The 27120-nt window shown below is 43.5% G+C and overlaps 1 protein-coding gene and 1 long non-coding RNA gene across 2 annotated transcripts; both read right to left on the reverse strand.

Annotated features, from left to right (window-relative positions):
- Window positions 1-738: 738 nt before the first annotated feature.
- LOC140359269 (uncharacterized) lies at window positions 739-5489 on the reverse strand. The gene is made up of 10 exons (XM_072444127.1): window positions 5414-5489; window positions 4099-4893; window positions 3547-4017; window positions 3116-3430; window positions 2845-3053; window positions 2625-2770; window positions 2288-2530; window positions 2060-2213; window positions 921-996; window positions 739-847 (listed from the first exon to the last, which is right to left on the reverse strand). The coding sequence occupies exons 1-10, from the start codon at window positions 5475-5477 to the stop codon at window positions 834-836; spliced, it is 2487 nt and encodes an 828-aa protein (XP_072300228.1). The 5' UTR covers window positions 5478-5489; the 3' UTR covers window positions 739-833.
- Window positions 5490-19552: 14063 nt separating this feature from the next.
- Window positions 19553-20096, reverse strand: LOC140359884 (uncharacterized). The gene is made up of 3 exons (XR_011926889.1): window positions 20001-20096; window positions 19695-19816; window positions 19553-19629 (listed from the first exon to the last, which is right to left on the reverse strand). It is a non-coding gene; the product is annotated as an uncharacterized lncRNA (long non-coding RNA).
- Window positions 20097-27120: the final 7024 nt, after the last annotated feature.

Genomic DNA, 27120 nt, shown 5'->3' on the forward strand with positions numbered 1-27120 from the left:
CATCCACATGCAGGATGTGTACAAACCGACACGCGCTGGACACGCGTTGATTTGGATTTATTCGGCTGGATTATTTGTTTTTTTTCTTGTCGAGGCATGTGTGTGGGACCCGCGCCCCCCCCTCCCCTGGCGTGTCTACTCAATGGAGCAGCTCCTCGCGCTGCGCGGCACCGGAGCCGCGTCTCTTTTTCCCGGGAGAAAGCACACCATCCCGGGAGAGATTTTGAGAAAGACACGGAGGGGCAGGCGCACTGGTGCCAAACTAAGGGAGAAGAAGAGCTGCTTCAGACCCGCGGTACCGAGGGTTGTCATGGGAAACGTGCGGTCCCTTCAAAATAAGACAGCAGAGCTGGCGACTCTCACACGCTATGAACAGGATTATAGACTGTAGCATCATTTTGCTCACAGAGACCTGGCTAACCCCAGAAATCCCTGATCATACTGTTGCTTTGGACAATTTTAATCTCCTGGCGCAGACAGAACAAGGGAGAGCGGAAAGAGAAGAGGAGGAGGCCTTGCGATGTGTGTGTGTGTTTGTGTGTGTATATATATATATATATATATATATATATAATTACACTTTTCTTTATGCATGTTAAATATCAAAGGCCCTTGTAAATTTGGCTTCATCACTATATTTCCAAGGTTAAACAAGAAAATTAAATAAATGAAGAGGGGATTACACCAACTTTTTTAATTTCTACATAAATGCCCAATTGTTTATTACAAAACAAATCTTGCATCAATTTGCAGGCAATTATTGTCTTGCTGCTCTGAGCCATTGCAGTGACAGAGAGTAACATAGATATATTTGCAGAAAGCATAAAACACATTCAGTTAGTTCCCCCTGTAAAGAGAAGAAAACAATAATTATTAATTTCATTGTTTAATAATGAATGATGAAGTTGTGTGTTACTCACATGTGATGGGTCCAATGGAAAGTGGCTGCATTGCTACACCTTCAGAAACTGAGCGACGTGCCCTTCCAGAGCAAACCTGTTCAAGGAAAGACACAGAAATGAGAGAAAATTGTTCAGGCATATTGCATATTTACCACTATAATAAAATATTGGACTGTCAACTAGAAAATAAACACACTGTTTAATACAACTGGTCATAGTCGGTGTAATCCCTCATTCGTCCAGGAGTGTTCCATTGTAGAAAAAGGTTCAGTTGTAGTCATCTGGACTCAGTTTAGAAAAGGCTAGACATTTCGACTCTCATCTAAAAGTCATTATCAATAAGCGAATTTAGGCCCGGGAACTCAGATATTTATTCTATTCTGTGGTAAGTCCAGCCCATCGGGCGGGCCTCCCTGCAGTAGAAAAAATTGTTTGTTTCAACAGAAACGTACCCTCTTTGTTTTCTAACAAGCTAGCCTTTTGTTTACTATCAGCCCTTTAATGGGCTATTAGTCTCCCCTTTGTTTTTGTGTGACCCTGGCTCACTCACCCTGAGGACCTGATTAGCATCCGCATGTCCTGGACCTCTACCTCTGCAGGGGTTCAAGATTACGTTATAGACTACAGGCAGATTGAATCTTAACCCTCCATTCCTGTTTAAAGAAGGTCTTTATTTTTTTTAAACAAAAATAGCCTCATTAACTCCTCTTTCAAACCATCTTTTCTCCCTGCTTAAAATCTTCACCTCACGTCTTCAAATGAGTGATTAGAGGCTTCAAGATGGAGATGCACGGCGCTCTGTGGTCCTGAACAAGTATTTCTTCTGTGCTGATAGAGCCTCTTGTGCAGTGGCTGTTTAGTCTCTCCTATGTAACGCTCTTTACAACAAAGATAATAAATATCTGAGTTCCCAGCCTAAATTCGCTTATTGACAATGACTCTTGGATGAGAGTCGAAACGTCTAGCTTTTTCCAAACGGAGTCCAGATGACTACAACTGAAGCTTTTTCTACAACAACAACTGGTCATAGAATTAAAACATAGGATAGGATGAATGAATTAGTTGTGTTTCCCATTGCATTACCAGTATTTTCCCCCAATATGACACGCTGCTGACAGTATCTTGTGTTCATATAATGTTGTAGTGGAGAGACTTACTGGGACACAAGGGCCGGGGTTGCACAGATTGAGTTGGCAGTGGAGGTAGACCATCCTGTACTGACCCTGGGGCTCAAAGAAGAGTGCAGAGAAACGAGCTCGAAGAGAAGTCCCACTCTCAACCACTGACACCTGCCGCGGGTCAAACGAACACCTACGGGATAAAAATGACAATATAGTATGCTGTTAAACCTGTTATTATAGTTCTTATACTGTAGAAACACATACTTATTTTGGATCAGAGGCTGTCTCATTGGGTCATTTGGGTTGGAGGTGTATGTTACGTAGCAGTCGTCCAGAACAGTCACAAAATTGATATCGTTCTCCTCCACATAGACACCGACATACAGCGGCTGGCCCTCCTGCAAACTCACACTGCCGGACGGATAAGTGCTGGAGAAGCTCGAGTCCCGGTACAGAGACATTAATGCTCTTGGGGCTTCGCCGGATGCAACAATGCCACCGGTTGGTCTGTAAAGAAGGAGAAAAAAACCCCACTTAAATTGATTTAATTATAGCAATAAGGTATGCTAATTGTGATTTTTGTCAGCGTCCACAGACTTACACTAAGGGTCTGAGAGCAGCATTGAGCCTGGCGTCTATTTCCAGGGGATACACACATGAGAAAGGGAGACTTGCAGGGACATGGAAAGAGTTGTTGTGACCATAGAGGAATAAGCTGTTAGTGTAGATGACGTGTGTGTGGTTGGTCTAAAAGACAATAAAGGAAATCACAAACAGCACTAATAATAAGAGTTTAAAACAGTTCAGTGAAGAGCCTTTACGCTTCTGGTGTTTCCACAGACTCCTACTCGTGGCTCGACCTCGTACCACACAGTATTATTCTGCACTCTGGATCGACTGCAGTTGCGGTCCACCAGGTGACCAGACAGTGGGTCCAGACCAGAGGAGGACACTGTTGCTCTGTTCAGAGTAACTTGGATTTGATCTTGTCCACAGATGAGCTGGTAGACTTGGATTTCTGGATCACGCACTACAAGACAGATTTACAACAAAGATGAACAAAGCGTCTTCACAAACAAAGCCAAGGCTTACATTCACAGACAGCACTTGCATCCTCGATGTGAGCACAGTTATGATTTCCAAATCCGTTGTGGCGACAGTCTGTTATTGACGGCTCAGATCCAGAGCAGCCGACATCGTCCATCCAGATGGGACCTGTGCCTTGACCAAAAGCTGCATTTTGAGGTGCAGCTCGTGCCCTGCCACAGCCCAGCTGCCTGCAAACCACATTTGCATCATTCAAGTCCCAGGAATCATCACACACTGTGCCCCAGTGCCTGTTATGGTACACCTCCACTCTGCCTGAGCAGCGGTCTGCAGAGTTCACCAACCGCACATGAGACAGGGCTGAGGAGACAACCAAATTGTGTTAAGATTTGAGATCCATACTGTGTACATATTGTCATAAATGACACATGATCAATGAGTCCACATATCAAGAGCCTGTTAAGACTCTACTTTACCTTCACAGACCACACCGGCGTCCTCCCCGTGGTTACAATTGTGGCTCCCAAAGCCCCTGTGACGACAATGAGAAAGCTCAGTCTCTCTTCCTGTACATTCCACATCGTCCATCCAAATGGGCCCGGTGCCCTGTCCAAAACGAGCTGAAGAAGGAGCAGAGAGCACCCTGCCACAGCCCAGCTGCCTGCACACCACCTGGGCATCGAGGAGGTCCCAGGCGTCATCACACACAGTGCCCCACTGGCCCTGGTGGAAGATCTCTACTCGTCCAGAGCAGGAGCTGTTCCCTCCATTGGCCAGGCGCACCTCCCCTTCCACCCCTGTGCTGTTGTTCTCTGGAATGGTCGGGTTCACTGTAGTGCGTGTGACGTGAGTTGAATCTGTGACTGTTGTCCCAGAGGTGGTGTGAGTTTCTGGAGTGGTATCAGTATATGTTGGAGCTGTGCTATTATTATGACTGGTGGTGGGTTCTGTTGAAAACCAGGATTAAGACATTCAGTAAGCAGTGTCCTTTTACTCACAAAAATGTAAAGTTCAAATTCAAACATTACCAGCACAGTAAGCAAGGAAACACACGTCTGGTCTCACAAGTCTGTAGACATAGTAATGTCCATAGCAGAGCTTTACGTGGATACTTGGGACGTCAAAGGTGCAGCATCTGGAGCTCCAGGCTGCACAAACTTGACGTCTTTCGATGTAATTGGACTGAGTGGGATGAGGCTCTGTTATGTACAGAGGTGCATGGGTACCACACATATTCTCCTCTACACAGCTCTCTGGTATTTGAGCACTGGAACCATACAAAAATAAGCGATACCAGCCCTGCCAGTTAACATCGTTGTCACATTTAGGTTGCCCTGCATGATGGTTATCTGTTGCTCGCCAGGGGTCATCCAGAGCAGAGTAGTTCTCACAGGGATCAGCACAGCGGGACGTCCCATTGATAGTAATGCAGTCCATGCCATGCGGACATGTAATGCCACCACATCCAAACTGCACAGCTTGTACAAACAGGCTCGCTCTTGTGCGAAAAGCGGGACTTTTGACACATTCGAACGATCCTTGTGTGTTCTGGCAGAGCTGAGACGCACCACAGGGAGATGGCGTGAGAGAGCACTCATCTACATCCACACAGCCCTGTTTTGGGGACCATTTAAAGCCTGTGCTACAGCAAGAGGAGTCAGCGCCACATTCTTTCACTTCGTAACAGTTGATCCCGTCGCCAACAAATCCATCTTTGCACAAACAGGATAGTGTTGTGGTCGTGCTTGAGGTGTCTCCACTCTCCTCCAGCTTCAGGCAGGTGGCTTCAGCGTGGCATGCATCACAGCCGGTCACATGCACATCTACGAATAAATCAAAACTGTAAACTCTGGATATACATAACCTACTTTGTGTTTTTAGAGTCACTTATAACATGAAGATTTGTATTGATAAACTTGGTAAAAACTGCAGTCTACATCAGTCAAATAAGAATGCAAAAAAAGAACCATCATCTATTTACAACTGTTTCTAATCTCATAATTATAATCTTATTATAACTTCTCAACTAAAACCATTTTTTTTTTACATTGGCCCCAGTTATTTCCATAAATCAAATCAAATAAGCCTGCATGGTTTAAATGGTTTGGTATAAGACTAGGATGCAATAGAAATGGTAGAGCCATTATTTTGAGGTCATAAATACTTTCCCTCAAACGTGCTGCATGAAGAGACCAGATATATTATTTTCCGATATTGAAGCTACGATGCTTGTTCTACACATCTTAAAATGGACATCTGGATCCACACAAGATCAACACAAGTGTGTTTCTCCAGTGTATTTGTGTGTTCTCCAAGTATTTGAAAACATTTGTGTGTTTTTACCTGAAGCACATCCTTTACTAATCTGCAACATTAAAAACAGAAACAAAACTCCAAACTTCCCCATTTCTTCTTTATCCAGGTTTCTGCAAAACAAGAAAACATTAGTTGCACTAAACATGAATCCACAAATATCACAAATGTGGTTATTACTTACACTTCAACTCCTCAACTCTCTGTTCCCTCAGACTGATAGAATGCTGTATTTATAAGGCTGAGCTTTTATCACTGTCCATTGTTGGGAGAACACATGATAGGAGTAATTTGATGCAACTCTTTTTTACAAAGCACCAAACAATTGCAAACATTACAACGAACCAAACAAAAGTGAGCATTCTTGATCAGAGCCAGACATTCTAAACATCTGGGGCTTAGCCCAAAAAGAAAGGGGGGGTTGGCTGTTTCAAGGCGCCGCAGAGGAGAGTGTGGCATGTTTTAAACGTACAAGTGTGACTGGGAAGCAGAGTGTGGAGCGGGGTGTCCGCGGTGGCGAGGACGTGGGGGCTGGGGTGGGCGGCACGCGAAGCTAGTTGCGGTGGTTAGAGTGGCAGCTCGGGACACCGTGCTCAAAAGTGCCACAAGTCGTTCTCCGCACGCCACAGATTCACGTGTTTTTAATTAGATATGTAAATTAAAGGAATCATTGAGGCAATAAAATAATAATTGCAGCTTTTTTGGAATCAAATTATTTGATTTACTCGAGTAATCGTTGCAGCCCTACTCCAAAGGCAAAGACTGACTATGGCCTTTTTGCCTTTTAAGAGCTCCTCCCTCCACAAAACATTGAACAGAGGTGGTAGCATTTAGTTATTTACTTTTTCAAGAAATTGTACATCTTGGTGTTCTGATTTAAAACAATCAGTGACAAAACAAACATGAGAAAACCTTTCTACCGACAGGGCTAGATCTCATGATCCTGTTGTTAAGAGTCTCATGCTCTACCGACTTAGCTAGACAGTCCAATGTATAGCAATGACTATGACCATTTGTGCTTTTTGCACTGCTCATTCCGATATGATTTTGTTTAATTTTTGTAGAAAGTAAAAGTCAGTCTCACCTTTAGCAGACACCTGCCTCAATGAGCTGTTTGTCCTGTTTGCCACTGCTACACTGACAACCACAATGAATTCATTGTTTGCTGTTGTTGTCTATTCTACGTTAGATAAACTTTCTTTTCAGCACATGTTCTGAATGTCTGTGGGTGCTGAGGTCTTGTTTTGCCAATGGTGTTACTCGCGCACTTTATAAGATGAGCAATAACTCCCACGGACTCCGGTGTAAAAAATAGTTCACAAATTTTAATCCACAGGTTGGAACAATTCTTACAGAAGTAATCAAAGCTGGCTAATCTCAAAAAATAAAGGGAGTGTTTACAGAGCCGCGGCACGCGGACGAAACTGGCATGTTATTTTGTGCCGCGGTTCCTGAAATTGCTGCGCTATTTGACCGTTTTAGACCGCCCCGGGTTAGGGTTAGGGTTAGGGTTAGGGTTAGGGTTAGGGTTAGGGTTAGGGTTAGGGTTAGGGTTAGCCATGAGGCTATATGGCGTGCCGCGGTTCCTGAAACTGCTGGGCCATTTCACCACTCCGCGGCTCGGCCAAAAATAAAATGCTACGTTAAGAGAACCATTTGGCTTCTTCATTTGCGCTGTCTGTCTCCTTCCGTTTGCGTGTACCTGGCGCTATTTCTCTTAAAGTGACAGCAGCACAACTACATCAGAGCAAGCAAAATACCACAAATACATTTTACAAATAAAACAAATGTAATCAAATAAATCTAGCCTTTCTAAACAATCAAAACATTCATTTGTAGAACATAAAATTACACATTCCTCTTACATTCCATATGAACATATATAAACTAAACTTGGCTCTAACAATGTCTCTTTTTTCCAGTTGATCTGCTCTTATTTATGCCCTTCACTTTTTGCAAAACCTCAGTTAAATGAGGCCTTTTTGTCAGCTCCATGGTCAGATCGCATGACGTGCTGTCTCCCGCCCACTTTCTACATGCAGCCAATCATACACCAGTTCAACAAAAATAACCAATGAAACAGGTAAAGAGAACAAGCATCCAATCAGAGATGAGAACGGCGCAGAGGAGTGGAGTGGGACCCTTCGCTCTGCACAAACGACACGTTTCACGTTTGAAACATTTAAATATGAAAAGTACGACATGATTAAAGAGAAGCCACTGAAGGATTTGAATCCTGGGCCCCTGTGTCCCAGCCCAATGCTCTACATAAGGAACCAACCACTTGGTGAGATCATAAAGCGTTTTTAAGAGTTAAAAAGACCTTTTGGAAAAGGCCGTGGCTACAGAGCGCGGTCAAATAGCCCAGCAGTTTCAGGAGCCGCGGCACGAAATAGCCTAGCAGTTTCGGCCGCGCACCTATAGACACTCCCTTTGGAAAAACATCCAAGGCAAATGATCGATTTGGTCAACGAGACTCCAAAGTACGGCTGGGCACTTACAAGCAATGGTGCTTTGGAAAACCTTTGGGGACACCCGAGTGGATCTACAGCTCAACGAACATGCGTGCAGGGCAACGGCGCGGGCAACAGAGCTGGCAACAGCGCGGGGGCACCGCAAGGGAGCGGGCAACAGAGCAGGGGCAACGTAACGGCGCGGAGGCAAGGGAGCGGGCAACGGCACGGGGCCAACGCAACGAAGCGGGCAACGGCGAGGGGGCAACGCAACGCAGCAGGCAACGAAGCTGCACAATGAAAAGGTAAAGAAAACTGGTGTCTACAGAGCCGCGGCACGCGGCCGAAACTGCTAGGCTATTTTGTGCTGCTGCTCCTGAAACTGCTGGGCTATTTGACCCCGCTGGGTTAGACCGCGCCGGGTAAGGGATAGGGTTAGGGTTAAGATTAAGGTTAGGGTTAAGGTTAGGGTTAGCCATGAGGCTATATGGCCGAGCCGCGGCTCTGTAGCCCCGGCCAAGAAAACGAGGGAAATATTGAACCTAGCTGAACTGTACTATATTGTACCCTTCCCCTGCAATTCAAGGTGAGTCTAGGGTTGCCAACCGTCCTGAATTGTCAGGGACATCCCGAATTATGGGTGATTTTGATTTGTCCTGTCCGGGACAGTTCCAGTCCCGTATTCCAATCACAGCCTCACCGGCCAATAATAGGCTACTGTAAACGCGCCAAAAGCAAACGTTGCTATGGGAAACAGTTGCTGCTGCTTGTTGGTGTGTGTGTGTGTGAAACTCTTACTGAACATCACTGAGCTTTACGCATACATTTACCACGCGCCTCTCAGAGCTCCACTTCCTGGAATTACCATGACAGACGCGCGTCTCAGCCAATCAGCGCGGAGCAGCCGCTGGCTCGCTCTGATCCGAGGTTAGATTGAACTGAAATACCTCGCCTGTCCTCGCTCTCTGACTGCCACCGCCAGCAATCAAGTATCATTCATATCCAGAGAAGGAAACAGAAACCGCACGCGTGCCAAGGCGGAGGTAAAGCGCGCTGAAACCGAGGCGCACGGATAATGGAGTTTGGCGTGAGGAGAAAAACCCAGCTGCTGCTGCGCACGGACAGGGACGGAGAACGCGAGCTGATGTTAAACGAGCATTCTTCTTGTGGATGACTGCTGATGTGTCCTGAGAGATGGACATTCACTTAAGTCAGGCATGTCCAAACTAAGGCCCGGGGGCCAAATGCGGCCCCCAGACCAATTTTTGTCGGCCCTCCGGCTTCCTGCTAAATTGGTCCAAACAACAAAAAGTAGTAGTTTTTACTGTAAAATTGGAGAGATTGAAGCATTCCGATGTTATACCAACATAATATTAATTTTCCTAGTCTTATTAAAGGTGTGGAGGCATCAAAACTATGTCAAATGCAAAAAATCAACATTTTGGGGTTGTTTGTGGCCCTCTGCTCCGTATAAGTTTCAAATTGCGACCCTTTGTGAAAAAAGTTTGGACACCCCTGACTTAAGTGTTGTGCGTTTCCAGGAAAAAACAAAACAAACCCTTGCATTTGTAACCTACGTGGTATTAATTGCAGATTAGGGCATGCCGGGAGGAAATACAGAAAGCCATCAAGGATACTACAAAATCCAACAGTAAGAAGTGGGTGGCAATTTTCCAAAATGTAGAGAAAGCCAATATGATGAACATGTTCAGGATTGTCTCATTTGTCCTCAGTGTGTCAGGCTCAAATGCCTTTGTACAGAGGATCATCTCACTGATGTCTAATAAATGGTCGGACTCAAGAAACAGATGCAGCACGGCAGGGCCGGCCCAGCCTATAAGCGAACTAAGCAGCTGCGTAGGGCCCCGAGGCGTTAATAGGGCCCCCAATCTGGCAACCCGTCTTATGCGAAGTGCAAGCGCAGCGTGCGCCACTAGTGTAGTAGCGCTGCTGGCGCGACAGCGACACAGCGGGAACATATAATGGACAAACCGCATTTATTTGTAATGACAATCTGGCAACCAAGACACCAAACCTGCGCTGATTGTGCAACTTCATTGTGCGCGAGGAGCTCGAGAGCAAAACATAAACACAACAGAACGTGGTCCCTGCGTGGTCCTCATGTCCAGAGGAATATATCTCCTGGTGCCAAAAAACGAAAGAAGAAACTTCTTGACGATGTAAAGAAACTGCAAACTCAACAACACTCTCCAGGTATTGAACTTCTCTTACAAAGAGACGGTTAATGCTGCTGTTTGAAACAACACGATTCTGTCACGTTAGTTCGCTCAGGCTGGAGGCGACGAGAGCTCTGCCCCGCGCACAATAATATGTCTGAATGAAAGATAATAAGCTTAACATTTACACCAGCCCGGTAGTGTGAGCTGCAGGTGAGGCCGGGGAGGGGCGTCTGTGCCCCGGTCACTAAGAGGCGGAGATCCGGTCCGGACGAGCGCCGTCTCGTCCGGAACCTCTGACGTGAGACTTTGGAGTGAACAGTGTGCGGCCCCTGTCCCGGGCCCCTGTCCCGGGCCCCTGTGCAGCCTCAGTTAGAGATGAGCGGGTTTGAGTTTGCGTCCCTCTCTCTCACATCACCATGTGTGAGATCAATCGTGACTCGTGATGTCTGTTTTACTTCTTAACGTGCAATGAGAGGAACGTAAAGGTTTATGCACGTGAGGTCCATCAGCCAATCACATCGCAGCATTGTTTCATGCAGGAGTCCAGTGTGTGATGTTCTGATCAGAACAAACATTTATATTGTAATTCACTTTTAATAGAGCAATAAAACATTTCAATTTATTTAAAAAGCATCATTAGACTATTTGTTATAAATTATAATAAATTGATAGTGAAAATTAACCAGACATATTATAATTACGTCTGTTATAGAATAATACTATATATTTTTATATAAAAGTGGCAAAGTTGCAGAAACGCAGTCTCTTCACTATAGCGAGGTTTGGACCTTCACTTCTCGTTCTGTTCATTCTCTGGGAATAACATGTTTGCACTGTTTTAATTGTTAATCAAGCAATGCTTATGCCATTTGTTTAATTTAATATAACTTGTTTTGTCACTTTGGCAAGAAGGAACAGTTGGGAGCTGTAAAAGATAAATTAGTAAGGATAACTATTACTTTTACATTTTCAGTTAAAATGAATCAATTTGACCATAATTATTTTTCATAGCCAATATTGTATTGAGTAATTAAGTACACTAATGTATTAATAACTGGCTTTAGTCATTTTCTCCTGGCACAGTTTCATCACATCATCATTTTATAGCATTACAACCTCAACATTTGACTCTTACTTTAGCCGGCTGGACCACATTAAAATGCACCAGAAGACCCAAAAAAGGTCTGAAAATTTCTGGGGGAGGGCCCCCAGACCCCCCCTGTTCATTAATTTAAACTGCTAATGTGGCTGTCGACCCTTAACGCCCACAAATACGCCCAAAAACATATCTGGGACGTGTGTTATTTGTACAGGGAGTAGAAGTGATGTCAGCGGAATACCAAGTTGCATTGTGGGATTTAAGTTATCAATATTTGAGCTTGTGAGGTGTTGAGAATAAACTAACTGGATGCCCTGGAGTTTTGGTGCGCTTTGTTTGCGTTGAAGAAAGTTCCCATATGTGAATTGTTCACTGACAATGGCAATAAAACTGATTCTGATGACGTGGTGAGGGGCCCCCAAAAATGTTTTCGCTTAGGGCCCCCTGAAGGCTTGGGCCGGCCCTGCAGCACGGTCACTGTCAAGTGTGACTTGCCATGAAAGGAGTTCTACCTGGCTGTGCAGAAGGATAAGAAAATGCTTGAATCAGTCAGGAGTAGCAAAAAATATCCATGGAAAAAGTAACTTAGATGTTGAGTCTTCTTTTGACTTTGTTTGTTAATTCAAAATTCTTATTTATGCCCCACACATAACCTCATAGGTTTGGGGCAGTATTTCTCAAACTAATAATGATTTGTTTCTGTCATTTACTGCAGGGTAAGAGGAGGTCCATGAAACAGGCTGCAAAGACACAGACAACTGAGGATAACGACAGAGACACGGTACAGTAGTAAGAAACAACAGAAACAGGTCAGGATAGCAACACCAATACAATTTATGTAGGAGAGAAAAACTGAAGACAGATGGATAATAAGAAAAAGTTCTACACACGTTAAATGACAGGTTTTAAAAACTTAAATGTCAGAGTTATAATAAAATGTTAATATATAACATACATAAATGTCTGTCTTTCCCCCCCTTCAATATGATATGGCCTCCCATGTACTGCTCAGAACTGGGATAAATTTGTTTGACAATGGTTGGTTTAGGCCTAAAGCTTTTCAGTGACTGCAGCATTTGGTTATAGTCTAATGCTAAAATGACATTTGAGAGAAACTTGTAATAATTGTCTTCACTATTCACATGAACAATACATCCAAGCAAGTACAGTAGTTTGCCAAAATTATACTGAAATTAGTAGGTTTATGGTATGGCTAATGAAACCTTGCAATTTCCATTATTGGTCAGCTGTTGGCGCGCATACATGTGCATGCACACCTGGAAGAAAGAGTCCCTCATTTGGGGTTGAGCTAGTTGGCAACACTAAAGGTGATGCAACCCCTGGTTAAACTGCATTTCTGTCTAAATGTATAGTGTCTAGAGCCATGGCATCATAATGATGGTCATAAGAGGTGGATTAATTCGGGTGGGACTCTGTTGGACCTCATTGAAGGCCCAAGCCCCAGACCCACGGCTCGCCACTGGGTTGCCAGGGTGAAAATAATAAATAATATCACATTTAATTTGCTTTGGAGTATAAGTCGCACCTCGGCCAAAAGTGTGACTTATATTCCGGAAAATACAATAGTTTTCTCTCCAGTCTGTGCCGCAGTACAATACCAGCCCTGAGTCAAAACATGGAGTTAACTTCTACTTAAATCCTGTCCAATCACATCTGAGGTACAGCTTCATCTTCTTCCAGTCATGTTTTATTAATCCATGCCTCCCTAAGCTAGGCCACGCACACAGAGCACACTGCACCCACTTGTCCTTTGTATGGATAGTATTACCTTTTTGTGCTCTCACTTATGTGATGGTAAAATGTCATGTCATTCTCTCTATTCAGCCGAGTGTGAAGCGGCTGGGATGAGAATCAGCACCTCCAAATCCGAGGCCATGGTTCTCGACCGGAAAAAGGTGGCTTGCCCTCTCCAGGTGGGTGGGGTGTCCTTGCCCCAAGTGGAGGAGTTCAAGTATCTCGGGGTCTTGTTCACGAGTGAGGGAAGGATGGAGCGTGAGATCGACAGGCGGATCGGTGCAGCGGCTGCAGTGATGCAGTCGCTGCATCGGACCGTTGTGGTAAAGAGGGAGCTGAGCCGAAAGGCAAAGCTCTCTATTTACCGGTCGGTCTACGTTCTGACCTCACCTATGGTCATGAGCTTTGGGTAGTGACCGAAAGAACAAGATCGCGGATACAAGCGGTCGAAATGAGTTTCCTTCCTTCGGGACATGCATTCCCCTCGTGAGGACAAAATATTATTGTGGCCATGCCCCCAGACTAACCTATGTCCGCCAAAAATACGCTGAGTCCGCAATTTTGCTCACGTCGGACTTTAACGAACTCCTCCTAGGGCGTTTCGCCCACTGGCCTCAAAATCTGTGTAAGTCGTCTACACAAGTGGGGCATCTAAAGTTATCCAAATTGGGTCTACGTGCGGCGCAGCCGCAAATTTGGACAACGCATTTTTGAAATTTAGCAAATGTAAAAATTGCTCCCATTTGAGCAATCAACTCTGATGAGGACCAAATTTGAATCACTTTCAAGTGTGGGTCTGTTTATCGTGAAATTGCCCTACAGAGTGGCTTTTAAATTAACATGGACATACGTTATCCCTATGGGAAAAGTGCTAAATCACTCTAATTTCCACAATTTTAATGTTTCACACTTTAACGAACTCCTCCTAGGGCGATTGCCCGATCAAGCTTAACTTTGGAGGACATCAACTTCAGGAGTGGGGCATCTAAAGTTACCCAAATTTTATGGACAAGTGCTTTTTTCATTTATGCTGGTGAATCACAGCTGTGCCCCTGTCCTCCTTCCTTTCTTCTCGGGACCAACTCCCAGAGGTAGACGATGTTTTGGTGTTTTCCCAAATGTCCTACTTTTACGAACTCCTCCTAGGATGTTGGCCTGAAAAAGCTGACACGTTATACTTTTACGAACTCCTCCTTGGGCGTGTGGATATTAATCATATCAAACTATTGTCATGCATTTGTATTATATTTCTGTGCCTATTTATCATGGGTCACGATGATCTTATCAGCAGCGGCTGGTCCATTATGGGCGCTGGGGCGCCGCCCCCCCCTGTCAATCTACCAACTACGAAACATTTTTTTGTGTCTAAAAACAATATAATTTATTCAGAAATATCTTATATTCTTATTAGCGTAAATGTGTAAAACCATAATATATATCCATGTATGCATCTATAAATAGATATAGATGTATACTTTGTTTGTGCGCCGTGTGGTCTGCTGCGTGGCGCAGCCTGCGTCACTTTTCTACGTTCCCGTGGGGCGGTTTGAAAAGCACCATAAGATAAGATAAGATATTCCTTTATTGTCACACATGGGGAAATTTCATTGATGCAACGCAGGAAGATACAGAGGCAGATACAGAAGAAAAGAACAGATCACTCTCAGTAGAAGATCTCTTATAAACAAAAACAACTAGGATGTCCGCCGGGATAACGTGACGATCTCCGGGTAAGACGACTGTTCTCCGCAGTTTCATGAGTTCCTCCTTTGTGTAAACGCGGTACGGCGCCCGCCGGGGGGGCCCGGGGGGGCTCGGAGCCAGCGCACATCACGACGACACGACGAAAACACTAAATAATCCAGCCGAACAAAGTCAAAAACAAGTTAAATTAAAGCGATTCCAGCGTGTGTCCCTATCGTACAAGTAAAGTAGAAAAATATTTACAAAATACAAAAGATAAAGCTCAATAAGTGTGAAAAAAGTGTGAGAAAAGAGCGGATCGTTACACCGGGCTGCCAGCTGGACCGGCGCCTTTGTGACGCATGAGCCCCATAGAAAAGCAATGGGGATTTTTAGCCAATCAAATCACAGTCAAAAGTGACTACGTCACTATGGTTTTTGCCAAAGGAAAATTGCGAATGACGAAGCGCATATTTGAACGTAGTAGTTACGCCATGGAGCTGCGCTTTTTACGCTGGACAGAGGCATGTGCGCGCGTCGTATGCAAAAGGTGTACGGCGCGCGCACATGCTGTGTTTTCCGTGTTTATGTCTAAAAACTGCATCTACAAACGTCTGTGTACAAAAGGTACGTCCAAAACGATTCGGAATGAGCTGCTCGACTGAGCTGCTGGCTTAATCGTGTTGAAGTGAAAGCGGATGATTTTGTATCAATTCGAGCCGAGACATGTGATCTGTCAAACTTTGTGCTCCGTTACCATGACAACACACTAAAGAGGAGTGTTTTTTTTTAGTTTATTACTTGTGAAGGGAATATCAATTATTAACTTTACTTGATATAATAAGGGAATACCAACTATATTAACTTTAGATTGTATTCATTTTAGTCCCTCTAAGTTGTGCTGAAACTGGCCTCACACAGACCACATTCCTAGATAAGGAGAAAGCTGCAGACCCAAGGACATCGCTGTGCGATACAATGGCGGATGGAAGAATACTGAGAGAAGGCCTCAACCTTCATATCACGCCCCATATGAAAATGTATAAATTGTTTGAGCGCACAGGGGGCGTCCGGACTACGCCTGTGTAAGTCGCCTCACATTCGATAGGGACATTTTAGGTAAGCGCTCTGTTTATCTGTATCAGTCTTGTACATGGCAGGGATTAAACATCTGACTGATTTTAACTTTCTGATTCTTGCTCCTTCTTTCATAAACGAGCGCGCCAACAACTTGCATAAGGCTAACGCTAAGTATCGCTTAACTTCTATTGATAAAAATATGCTTTTGTTATTAGAAAACCTATGAAACAATGTTATAAATGACATGTCTTTAAGAACAACAGCAATAATGTCTGTGATGATTAAATACAAAAATGTAAAACTAATGCCACTTAGAAGCTGTTATATGAAACACCAACAATTGTTTGTGTTTTTATTTCCTCTTAATGTAGTAATGTCTACTCTGCACTATAAGTTACAGTATCACTGAGATTTTTGATTTGCTCTTTTCAATCTGTAATTTTATAAAGTGTAAAATTTAATTTTATGTCAAAAGTATTTTCTTACAAATGATATCTGCCTCTAAGTCATTGTCTTATCATTAACAATATGTATCCATACAGTCAATGTTAAACATTTCAATTTTGGACATGGTCATGTCAAATAGCCCCCCCTATATTTTGTACCACCAGCCGCCACTGGATCTTACTGCATATGTGTCACGATGAACTTTCTGTGTACTTTCTGATTATCTTTGGACTGGTATAAACAATCTTAAAGACTGGTATAAACAATCTTGAAGCTGATGTCATGCCATCGTCATGCCATTTTATTAGACCCAAGCAACAGCTATATAAAACACAGCTAAATCTTGTGAAAAGTTGAATCTCAGCGGCAAGACGAACAACATGCTACTGTTTTTCCCCTGTTTTCATCAAATAAAGACCTTGAAAACGATCCTCGCCTCTCGCAGTCTGTTAGAGTAAACTTCGACAGAATTGGTGGAGGATGCGGGCATCTCATTGTGCTTGGAAAGGAAACATCCGAATTGTGCTCTAAAAGATTCCTTCTGGATTTTGGCTGACGACGTATAGCGTCCAGTAATGGTTCAGCTGGGAAAGTGGGAAAAATGGGAGAACAAGGACACCGAGCCGAGAGAGAGACAAGAGGAGACTATTGCCAGTTTATTTTCGACCTACAATTGTGACTGGGACCATTCAACAAAAAGTGAGTGTGGCAGTAGGCCCTCATAACCCCTGACAGCCTATGGCCTGTGACCTGGGCCTTTAAAAGGAGGCTTCCTCACCTGCGCTGGCCCTTCTCGCCTCTGACGTCACCCGCCACCTGGGAGCAGTGCAAGCGGCACGAGGACCGGAGCATTCGCTCTGATCGCCCCAAAAACACCCCAAAGTTTAGGCTTAAAGCCAGCGATCACACCAGCGTGTTAACCAGGCTGGCTTGCGCCCTTAAGATCACGTATTGTATCCGTGTCCACGGCAACCTGTGACTGCCTGCCCCAGGCGCGCATAGTGCACAGATTTGAGCAGATTGAGCATCTCTTTTCATCTCTCCCTTGCTTATTGCGCACGGTTCTGAACATTCATATGAGAGTTAATTTCCAAAATATTGTACATTCTGGGATTGGTACTCCGCGGGTCTCTCCTTCGACCCTAAAAAAAAACACGAACTTCCCTCCAAGTGCCCTTGTATGACGGGGTTTCCTGGACTCAAACGCACGTTTGTAACGTGTTCGATAAAAACTAATTGGCCAATCACAGCCAAGATTACAAATTTGATGTCAATTTCCGCCCTAATGGTTAAAGTTTGAATACAAGGCACTTGTTTATATATTTATTCTCAATTTTAGCAGTGGTTGGTAATTTTTATCCCTAGTTCAGACATTGTGGGGTGAAATTGTGAGACAGCAACACATTGTCATGCCTGAACGCGGAAGAGCTCAGCCTGCACTCAATGGGGTCCACTCTCGAGTGACATCAACTATCAGGGCAGGCCGTGGCTGCAGAGCCGCGGCGCGGTCAAACAGCAGTTTCAGGAGCCGCGGCACAAAATAACATGGCAGTTTCGCCGCTCTGTAGACGAGACACTCCCGACTGTTTAATATTTGACTACCGAGCTCTTCGGCGTCCAGGCATGACAATGTGTTACTGTCTCACAACACCAATGTCTGAACTATATTATGATAGATCAATGCGCTTAGACACGCGGAAATGTGGGACGAGCCTCACGCGGCTGCAGGTGAGCGGTCGGTGCGTTTTATGATTGATACGTGGCAGGACTAATCGGCCGTCCACGCCACAAGGAAATAAGACTCAGATTTGGGCCAAAAAAGTCGTCCATTCAACCTTTAAGTATTTATCACACAGGCAGGTAGAACAGATCCAACACAGCAAAGTAAATGTGTTTCACCGTGAACCAACAACTGAGAATTGTACTATTATTACTGACCATGAGCAACTAAAAAAATCTGTGTTATCGCAGTTGTTATTTTAGATATATTCAAAATTAGAATATAAAGTATATTTTCTACAATAAAAAGCTAAATATGACAGAAACTGGCAGTGTGAGATTTCACACAACATTTTTGTGGTTCATTTTAAAATCCATGAATATTTATGGATACTTGAACCTCAATCATGAAGTACACAAGTTTTAACACATTTCTGATGGATTGCCACAATATTGCCTAAATATTGTCATGAGGATAAGCCAAAAAATATTGAGGTATATTGAGTTTTCATCAGAATCACCCACATCTACTCAAGGTACATTGAAAAAGTGTCTTGAAATGAATATTGCATGAGTCTTATAGGAGAACTTTTATTTGACATACAATGGGGACATTTCAGTGTTGCAACAGCAAACTTGAGTTATTTCATCATAACCGGAGCACAGAATGGAAAGTGTAGAGTTCCAAGGAGTAAAACTACTTCAGCTTTCTCTGTAAAAGGTACCAAAAATGAAACTCTTTCCTGCAGAACTGAAGGAAGAGACAAACTGTGTCTTTTTGATGAGCCTTTTTTTCATCGGAGGTTAGACTTGTGACCACCTGATTTAGCCTCGCCAAAAAAAATTGTGTATGACACGAGCTCATGAAACACAATTGTCCCAATCACATAAACCTAAATAAATGAACAATTTGCCACATTGTCCCCTGTGAGTGCAATTCAGGTAAAGTGAGTGAAATGTCTTCAGTATGCAATGTCCGTAGCAGGTACTAAAGTGTCAACCATTTGGTTAATGGGCAAATGTCTGATTTTTAGATTTACTGCAGATCGACTTGGCAAGAGTCAACGTCACATCCTAATCTTGAAATGTGTCAATCAGAAAAACAATATTCCCATAAAAGTTTGTTATACAATATGCATATAATAATATACATAATCTAACATAAAGATACAAGAAGACAATCCAAGAATAAAACAATCCAGTCCACAACCTTGACTGAAACCCATCACGTTCACAAGGGTTGCCACGCTAACTCAGGTTGCCAAGTGGCTCATCATTACCATGTGTCCTATTGCTCAGAAACACTGGACTGAGATGAACAGACCTACAGAACTACGTACCTGGACTTCAAAACTCCTGCTATTGGAACATATCCTTGGCGACAGGGGAAAAAAGGCCCAAGGACTGAACAGACATTATAAGGAAAAAATGACATTCGCACTTGATTTGAAACTGGACAAATTTGAAAGACTTTGGACCAAAAGTCACAATTTCTTTGGTTATGTGCCCTAAGTTTTGGTTTTAATTTTATATCCATCCCACACTCTGGTCTTGTTCTGATTTATGAGCGTTGTTTTTCCAATCGGGTGGAATTTTATATATAAAAATATTTGGTAAAAAAACCCAAAGAAACTCGTCTTGATTGACGACGGGTCCGAAAACCTTTTGAAAACTGAAAATTAGACTTCATGCTTGACATGAATTAAATAAATAAGTAATAAGCTATAAATTGTGAGTAATTTGAATGTGTTTTCACCCGTTTCTGCAAAAAGCTGCTGTGAATCTGAGCAAAAGTGAGCTCGGGACTCAACCTCTTCATCATGTTCAGATCTAAGGAAAGGAGACGTTAGATATCACGTCATAGATTGTTATCAAAAGCTTTTACACAGACTTACTGATGTGGGGTGAGGATTATTCCTTTAAATAGTCCATGTAAAACTTTGCTGTATGCTTTAGAATCCTTGCCAGGCCAATGAGCCGTGATGAGATTTTGTAGAACACACAAATCATCTTCACGCTGTGGCAAATAAAGAAAAACAGAACAAAGATATCTGTTATTATTGCTTATTGCAGAGTTACATACAATTAAGATGTCTGGAATGTTGTTGTTTTTGTCTTTAATACTGAGAAATCTACTCGACATATTTGACCAAGGACGTGATGTTAATTTGGTTTAGTGAGTTAGATGTATAAAACTGGACCTGTTTTCTTCTGCTCACTGAAATGGTTCGTTTCTCTGCAGTTGCCATGTTTCTATCCGCGTGTTTGTAACTTTAAACCTTTCTTTAAACACACTTAGCACCGCTCAAGAGAACCACTCGTACCATAAAGAATGATATTACAGGACATAAAATACACTTCAATGCACCAGTGCCATGACCAGTGCTGAACCTCCAGCACGGTCAGGAGGCGGGATGCGTGATGTAAGAAAAAAAGGTGAAATATGACAGCGCCCTCTAGCGGCAGAAACCGGTAGCGTCTCTGTGGTCGCTCAGACTCGTTTTCAAGAGCGATTTAATGCGACTGTTTAAGACACTTTTTGTGGTATATTGCACTAGAGAATTGTATGTGCTATATTCTGCTCCTCTTAATGTGAATGTGTTATTGTGTGCAATAGAGTGTCATTATTAGTGCTCCCCAATAGAGGGCGCACTTGCCTTGAGTATGCATGTTGTTACCAGTTCGCGAGCAAGTGATGCTCCGCATGTACCTGTGATAAAGTTGTGATTAAAATACACGACGGAAATTGAGATGTTGTTCTACTTTATTTCGGCCAAGATACAACATCTTTTTGGCGACGAGGATAAAGAACTTTGAACGGGTAAGGATTTTGTTTTTTGGTGAAAAAAAAGAAGGGGGAGAGAGAAACGCGAAAGAAAAAAAAGCTGGAAGATGGCGACCATTGGCACTCTAACAGCGTTTGATGCTAAAAAGCAAAGCTGGGAAGAATACTGTGAAATAATGGAACAGTTTTTTGAGGCCAACGAAATTGATAACGGAGACAAGCAGAGAGCAATTCTCCTCAGTGTGGTCGGCGCATCTACATACAGTTTAATGCGGAATCTCCTCATCCCGGAGAAACCAAAAGATAAAACTTATCAGCAACTGGTGTTGTTGATGAAGAACCATTTTGACCCGAAACCAAGTGAAATCGTCCAAAGGTACAAGTTTGATTCCCGCAGTCGTAAGCCAAACGAGTCAGTGTTGGATTACGTGGCCGAGCTGCGGAGGCTGGCACAGGACTGTAATTACGGCGACACATTACAGCAAAAGTTGAGAGACAGGATCGTGTGTGGAATCAATGATGATCGCATTCAACGACGACTCCTGGCAGAAACGGACTTAACTTGTGAAAAAGCGTATTCTATTGCAGTTGCTTCGGAAACGGCAAATAAAAACGCATTGGACCTCCAGAATCCAAACGCAGTGACAAGGTGCTTCAAACTAAACAAGGGTTCGTACAGCAGTGGAGCGTTCAAGAGCACAAGGCAGGAGTGCTATCGTTGCAAAGGACAACACAACCCAGGGGAATGTAAGTTCAAACAAGAAAAATGTCATGCATGTGGAAAAGTGGGACATATTGCAAGAGCTTGTCGAACAAAAAGTAAACAGAAGGGACATGCTAAATTTAATGCTGGAAAAAAGGATCAGAGAAATTCAAGCTACCGCTCACATAATGTTCAAGAGCAACAAGAGGATAGCAACACGGACAGCTCAGAAGACAGTCCTTTTGCATTACAGTGTATGAAGTTCAAACTGGGACGTATAAGTGAAATACATTTGAGGAAAGTTGAGCCGTACATTGTGAGCATGAAACTAAATGAAAAAAGGATTGGTTTTGAAATAGATACAGGCTGCAGTCTCACAGTAATGAATGAGAAGACTTTTCAAACAACATGGGAAGATGGAGAAACTCCTCGCATCAAGCCAGTGCAAATAAAGTTGTAGACTTACACCGGAGACCCAGTGAAAGTGGTGGGAGCTGCTTATGTGAAAGTCAAATATAATCAGCAAAGAGCTAAACTGCCGTTGGTTGTTGTTAAAGGAGAGGGCCCCACACTGCTGGGCAGAGGCTGGCTTGAGGAAATTCAGTTGGACTGGAAAGAGGTGAAAGCGAAAAATAAGGCTCGTCAGGTACTGCACTTACACTTGGAGAAACAGATAACGTTACAAGAAATACTGTGTAAGAACGAAGAAGTGTTCAAAGAGGAACTTGGCACTTTAAAGGGCACTAAAGGCCACAATTCATGTGAAAGAAAATGCTGTTCCGCGTTTCTTTCGTCCAAGATCGATTCCTTATGCAATGAGAGCAAAAGTGGATGAGGAAACTGACAGATTGTTAAGAGAGGAAATTATCACGCCTGTGAAATATGCTGAATGGGCCGCGCCTGTTGTACCCATCCTGAAACCAGTGGGAACCGTTAGGTTATGTGGAGACTACAAACTAACTGTAAACACTGTTTCCTCATTGGAGCAGTATCCAATACCCAGAGTGGATGATTTGTTCAATGCACTAGCTAAAGGCACACAATTCACCAAACTAGATATGAGTCATGCTTATCAACAGATATTGATGGATGATGAGGCAAAGAAATACCTCACGGTGAACACACACAGAGGACTGTTCACTTATAACAGACTACCGTTTGGTGTGGCGTCAGCTCCAGCCATATTCCAAAGGACCATGGAGAGTCTCTTAAGTGGGATTCCTCTGGTCGTGGTTTATCTGGATGATATTTTGGTCAGTGGGGTGGACAAGGCTGATCACTTAAAGAATCTGGATATTGTGCTGACAAAGCTAAAAGAAGCTGGATTGCGCCTCAGAAGAAATAAGTGCACCTTTCTTCAGGATGAAGTGGAGTATTTGGGATACAGAGTGGATTCACAAGGATTACATCCCGTGTGTAAAAAAGTCAAAGCAATCCAAGATGCTCCAGCTCCTACAAATGTCACAGAGCTGAAATCGTTCCTGGGACTGTTAAATTACTACAACAAGTTCCTTCCCAACTTAGCAACAAGATTGGCTCCGTTACACGAACTGTTGAGACATGATGTTTGTTGGAAATGGAACAAAGAACAGGAACAAGCTTTTCGAAACTTTAAAGACTTGCTGAACACGTCGGATGTTCTGGTACACTACTCAGCTGATCGAGAGCTGATACTGTCGTGTGATGCGTCACCGTATGGAGTAGGAGCAGTGCTATCACACGTCATGGAAGATGGAAGTGAGAGACCGATTGGATTTGTCTCGCGCACTTTGCAACCTGCCGAGACAAGATACTCACAACTGGACAAAGAAGGACTGGCCGTGATATTTGGTGTGTAAAAATTTCATAAATACATATATGGACGGAACTTCACCATTTATACCGATCACAAGCCGCTGATTTATCTGTTCAGTGAAAAGAAGCCGATTCCCCAAATGGGATCTCCAAGAGTTCAAAGGTGGGCAGTTAAACTCAGTGCGTACATGTATAATATTGTGTACAAACCAGGAAAAAAACATGCTAATGCCGACGCCCTGAGCAGATTGCCAGTTCCGGTCAAACTAAAGGAAGAGGAGAGGACTGAGCAAGTTCTGATGATGGACTTGTTAGATGAGACATTGGTCGATGCAAACCAAATAAAAAAGTGGACTTCCAAAGACGAAATACTAACTCACGTCCATGGATACATCCTAAAGGGTTGGCCTGCAGAAACAGAACCGGGCCTTAAACCTTTCCACCAGAGAAGAATGGAGCTCAGCGTAAAAGACGGCTGTGTTCTCTGGGGAGCTCGAGTTGTTATTCCAACAAAAGGGAGAGAGTATATGCTCAAACTTCTACATCAAACTCACAGCGGAATGACAAAAATGAAAGGTCTGGCAAGATCATACATGTGGTGGCCAGGAATGGACCAGGATGTAGAAAAAACTGTTCAGGCATGTCATGAGTGTCAATCTCACCAAAAAGCACCAGCTCATGCACCATTGCACCCGTGGGAATGGCCTGAGTCGCCATGGTCAAGGATTCATGTGGACTACGCGGGACCTTTCCTTGGATAAATGTTTCTTGTGATTGTGGATGCTCATTCCAAGTGGTTGGACAATCATCCAACAAAGACTAGCACTTCACAAGTGACAATTGAGAAACTTAGACAAAGTTTTAGTGTTTTTGGTCTACCAAAAATGCTTGTGTCCGACAACGGGACCTGCTTCACAAGTGCGGAGTTTGAGACATTCATGAACCAAAATGGCATACGTCACGTGAGGTCTGCTCCCTTTCACCCGTCCTCAAATGGGCTCGCTGAGAGAGCGGTTCAAACCTTCAAAGTGGGGATGAAAAAGCTGAATGAAGGAACAATACAAACCAGGCTTTCGAGATTCTTGTTTGGTTACAGAATTACACCTCACGCCAGGACAGGTTTGTCACCTGCAGAGTTGATGATGTCACGCAGACTGAGATCCGCCCTGGATTTGGTTATGCCGGACATGAAAACAAAAGTTCAACAAAAACTACTGAAACAAAAAGAAACAGCCACAGCAAATCGAGATGCTATTCATCTGGAGATGACGTTCTCATCAGGAATTATTCCTATGGACCAAAATGGATTCCTGGTGTGGTACAAGACTGTTCGGGACCTCTTTCTTATACCGTCAGTGTTGGAAGTGGTCAAGTGATGAAAAGGCATGTAGATCAGGTTAGATCTAGATTGTCCGATCCGGAGCTAACTGTTGAAAGAGAGCCTACCTTGCCGTTGTTTCCAAGTGTTACCCAAACTACTCTCAAGTCAGTGCAGACACAAAACAAATCCATGTTAGAACTGACTACTTCTAATCAAGAGAGTGTTGCAGAATTACTCAGGTTGAGTCAGAAGTGAGACGCTCGACTAGAGAAAAACGTACACCTGTTCATCTTAAAGATTTTGTTCGCTAAAGTAAAAGAAAGTAAAAATGTTGAGTTGTTTACAAATGTGTTTGCAGTGTCATGTTGTGACCTTTAATTATTGGAAATTACAGTTACGTGTTGTTCGCTTAAAGGTGGGGGAGATGTGGTATATTGCACTAGAGAATTGTATGTGCTATATTCTGCTCCTCTTAATGTGAATGTGTTATTGTGTGCAATAGAGTGTCATTATTAGTGCTCCCCAATAGAGGGCGCACTTGCCTTGAGTATGCATGTTGTTACCAGTTCGCGAGCAAGTGATGCTCCGCATGTACCTGTGATAAAGTTGTGATTAAAATACACGACGGAAATTGAGATGTTGTTCTACTTTATTTCGGCCAAGATACAACATCTTTTTTAAGGTGTTTGTTATTGGTATTGGTTGATAAGTAAGTAAGTAAGTAATTATTTAGATATGTAAATTAAATAATGTAATAAAGTATAGAGTCAGTAAAGTAGGGCTGCAATTAACCTTCATTTTGCTAACTTATTAAGGAATTGTTCTTTCGTTTAATCAAACAGTTGATTAGAATGCAAAAGTCATGTGATGAAATTATGATTTGCTAAATTCGACCCATATAAAGCTGAAGTGAAGCTGAAGTGAAGCTGAAGTGAAGCTGAAGTGAAGCTGAAGTGAAGCTGAAGTGAAGCTGAAGTGAAGCTGAAGTGAAGCTGGTGGAGTACATTTATGGACCAAAGAGTGTTTTAATGATCCTTCACTATATCGCGGTTCACTTTTCACGCTCTCGCTGCTTCACGGATTTTCATCATGCATTGTGTTCTGCATTCTGATTGGCTAAACAGTCTCTCCTCGTCTTCTCTACCCGTGTGTCAATAACGTTATGGATTAACGGCTCAATCACTTGGAGGAAATTGAGAATCCATGGGTAAAATCGGTGCTTATGACCTGGAAAAAGCTACTCAAAACATGTAAATTAAACAAAGATATTAAAGTCCTGGGCTGGTTGGCTTATGACCAAGGTTTCAAACCAAATGGCACCAATTTGAGATTTAAGACCTGGATAACAAAAGGCATCCGAGTGTTTTACCAGATTGTTAAAGACAACCAGATGAAAAGCTTTGACACACTGAAAAACACCTTTGGCTTGGAGAAGCAAGACTTTTATAGATATCTACAAATAAGAAGTTATTACAACCTAGAAATAAAACAAAGCAATGGTAATTACAACCCCCTGACTGAACTCTTTATCAAGGCTTACGAATCTGAACTCTCAAGGGGAATAATAGCTAAAGTATTTAAATGCATTAAAAACCTGGACAACCAATCTACCAAATACATCAAAATCAAATGGGAAAAAGAGGCTCATTTTGATCCGACGGACGAGGAGTGGGAAAGTGCCCTTTATTTCACAATGGAGAAGCACAAGATCTCATGTCTGGAGGGTGTCATATGTATACATGTTATGTGTTGACACTTGACCCGGATGCTCGAGGGCAAACACTATATATGGGAGTGTGACCACCTGCATGAGATCTGTAATCAAACCTGTGAGTGATAAGGATTACCTTGTGCTGCCTGGTTCGGGGAAATAAACACGTTTGCAACTAAACTACCGCTCGTCATTACATGGTGTCAGGAGTGGGATCTGGACCGGACGATCGTCGTAAAAAAAAAAAAAAGAGACTTTGAAGCGCAATGGCAAAATTTAATCCACCCGTGAACTTTCCCTTCGACAAGCCGACAGAATGGCCGGACTGGAAACAGCGGTTTGAGCGATACAGGATTGCCACAAAACTCAATAAAGAAGAGGGACCAGTGCAGGTGAGCTGCCTGATCTATGCCATGGGCGCTGAAGCAGAGAACATTTATAAGTCATTCACGTTCGCTGCAGACGAGGACCGTGATGACATAAGGATTTTACTGACAAAGTTTGACGAATACTTCTTTCCGCGGAGGAACGTGATTCACGAGAGAGCGTGTTTTCACCAGCGCGTCCAGCGGCCCGGCGAGAGAGCGGAGAGCTTCATACGAGCTTTGTATGAGCTCTCGGAGCATTGCGAGTTCGGAGCCGCCAGAGAGGAGCATCTCCGTGACCGGATCGTTGTGGGCATCTTGGACAAGGACATCTCACGAAAACTGCAGCTGATGTCGGATCTCACGTTAGCGCTCACAATCCAGAGTGTGAGGCAGTCCGAGGAGGTCGGGGCTCAGATAAGTCTGCAAGGAGACGCAGCAGGGGCTGTGCAGGAGGTGCGGCGCAAAGGCAGAGGCACGACGTGGAAAACGCCATGCAAGCAAGGCAAGTCAAATGTGGGCAGAAGATGGGGTGATTCAGACAGAAAGTGTGGCAGATGTGGGAAAACGGCTCATAGAACTGAGGAGAAGTGCCCAGCTTCAAAAGCCACATGTCATTGTTGTCACAAGATGGGACATTGG

This window comes from Eucyclogobius newberryi, unplaced genomic scaffold (genome assembly GCF_026437365.1).
Source record: "Eucyclogobius newberryi isolate DKJ021-1_F unplaced genomic scaffold, fEucNew1.0.hap1 SCAF_14, whole genome shotgun sequence".
In the NCBI taxonomy this organism is placed as follows: domain Eukaryota; kingdom Metazoa; phylum Chordata; class Actinopteri; order Gobiiformes; family Gobiidae; genus Eucyclogobius; species Eucyclogobius newberryi.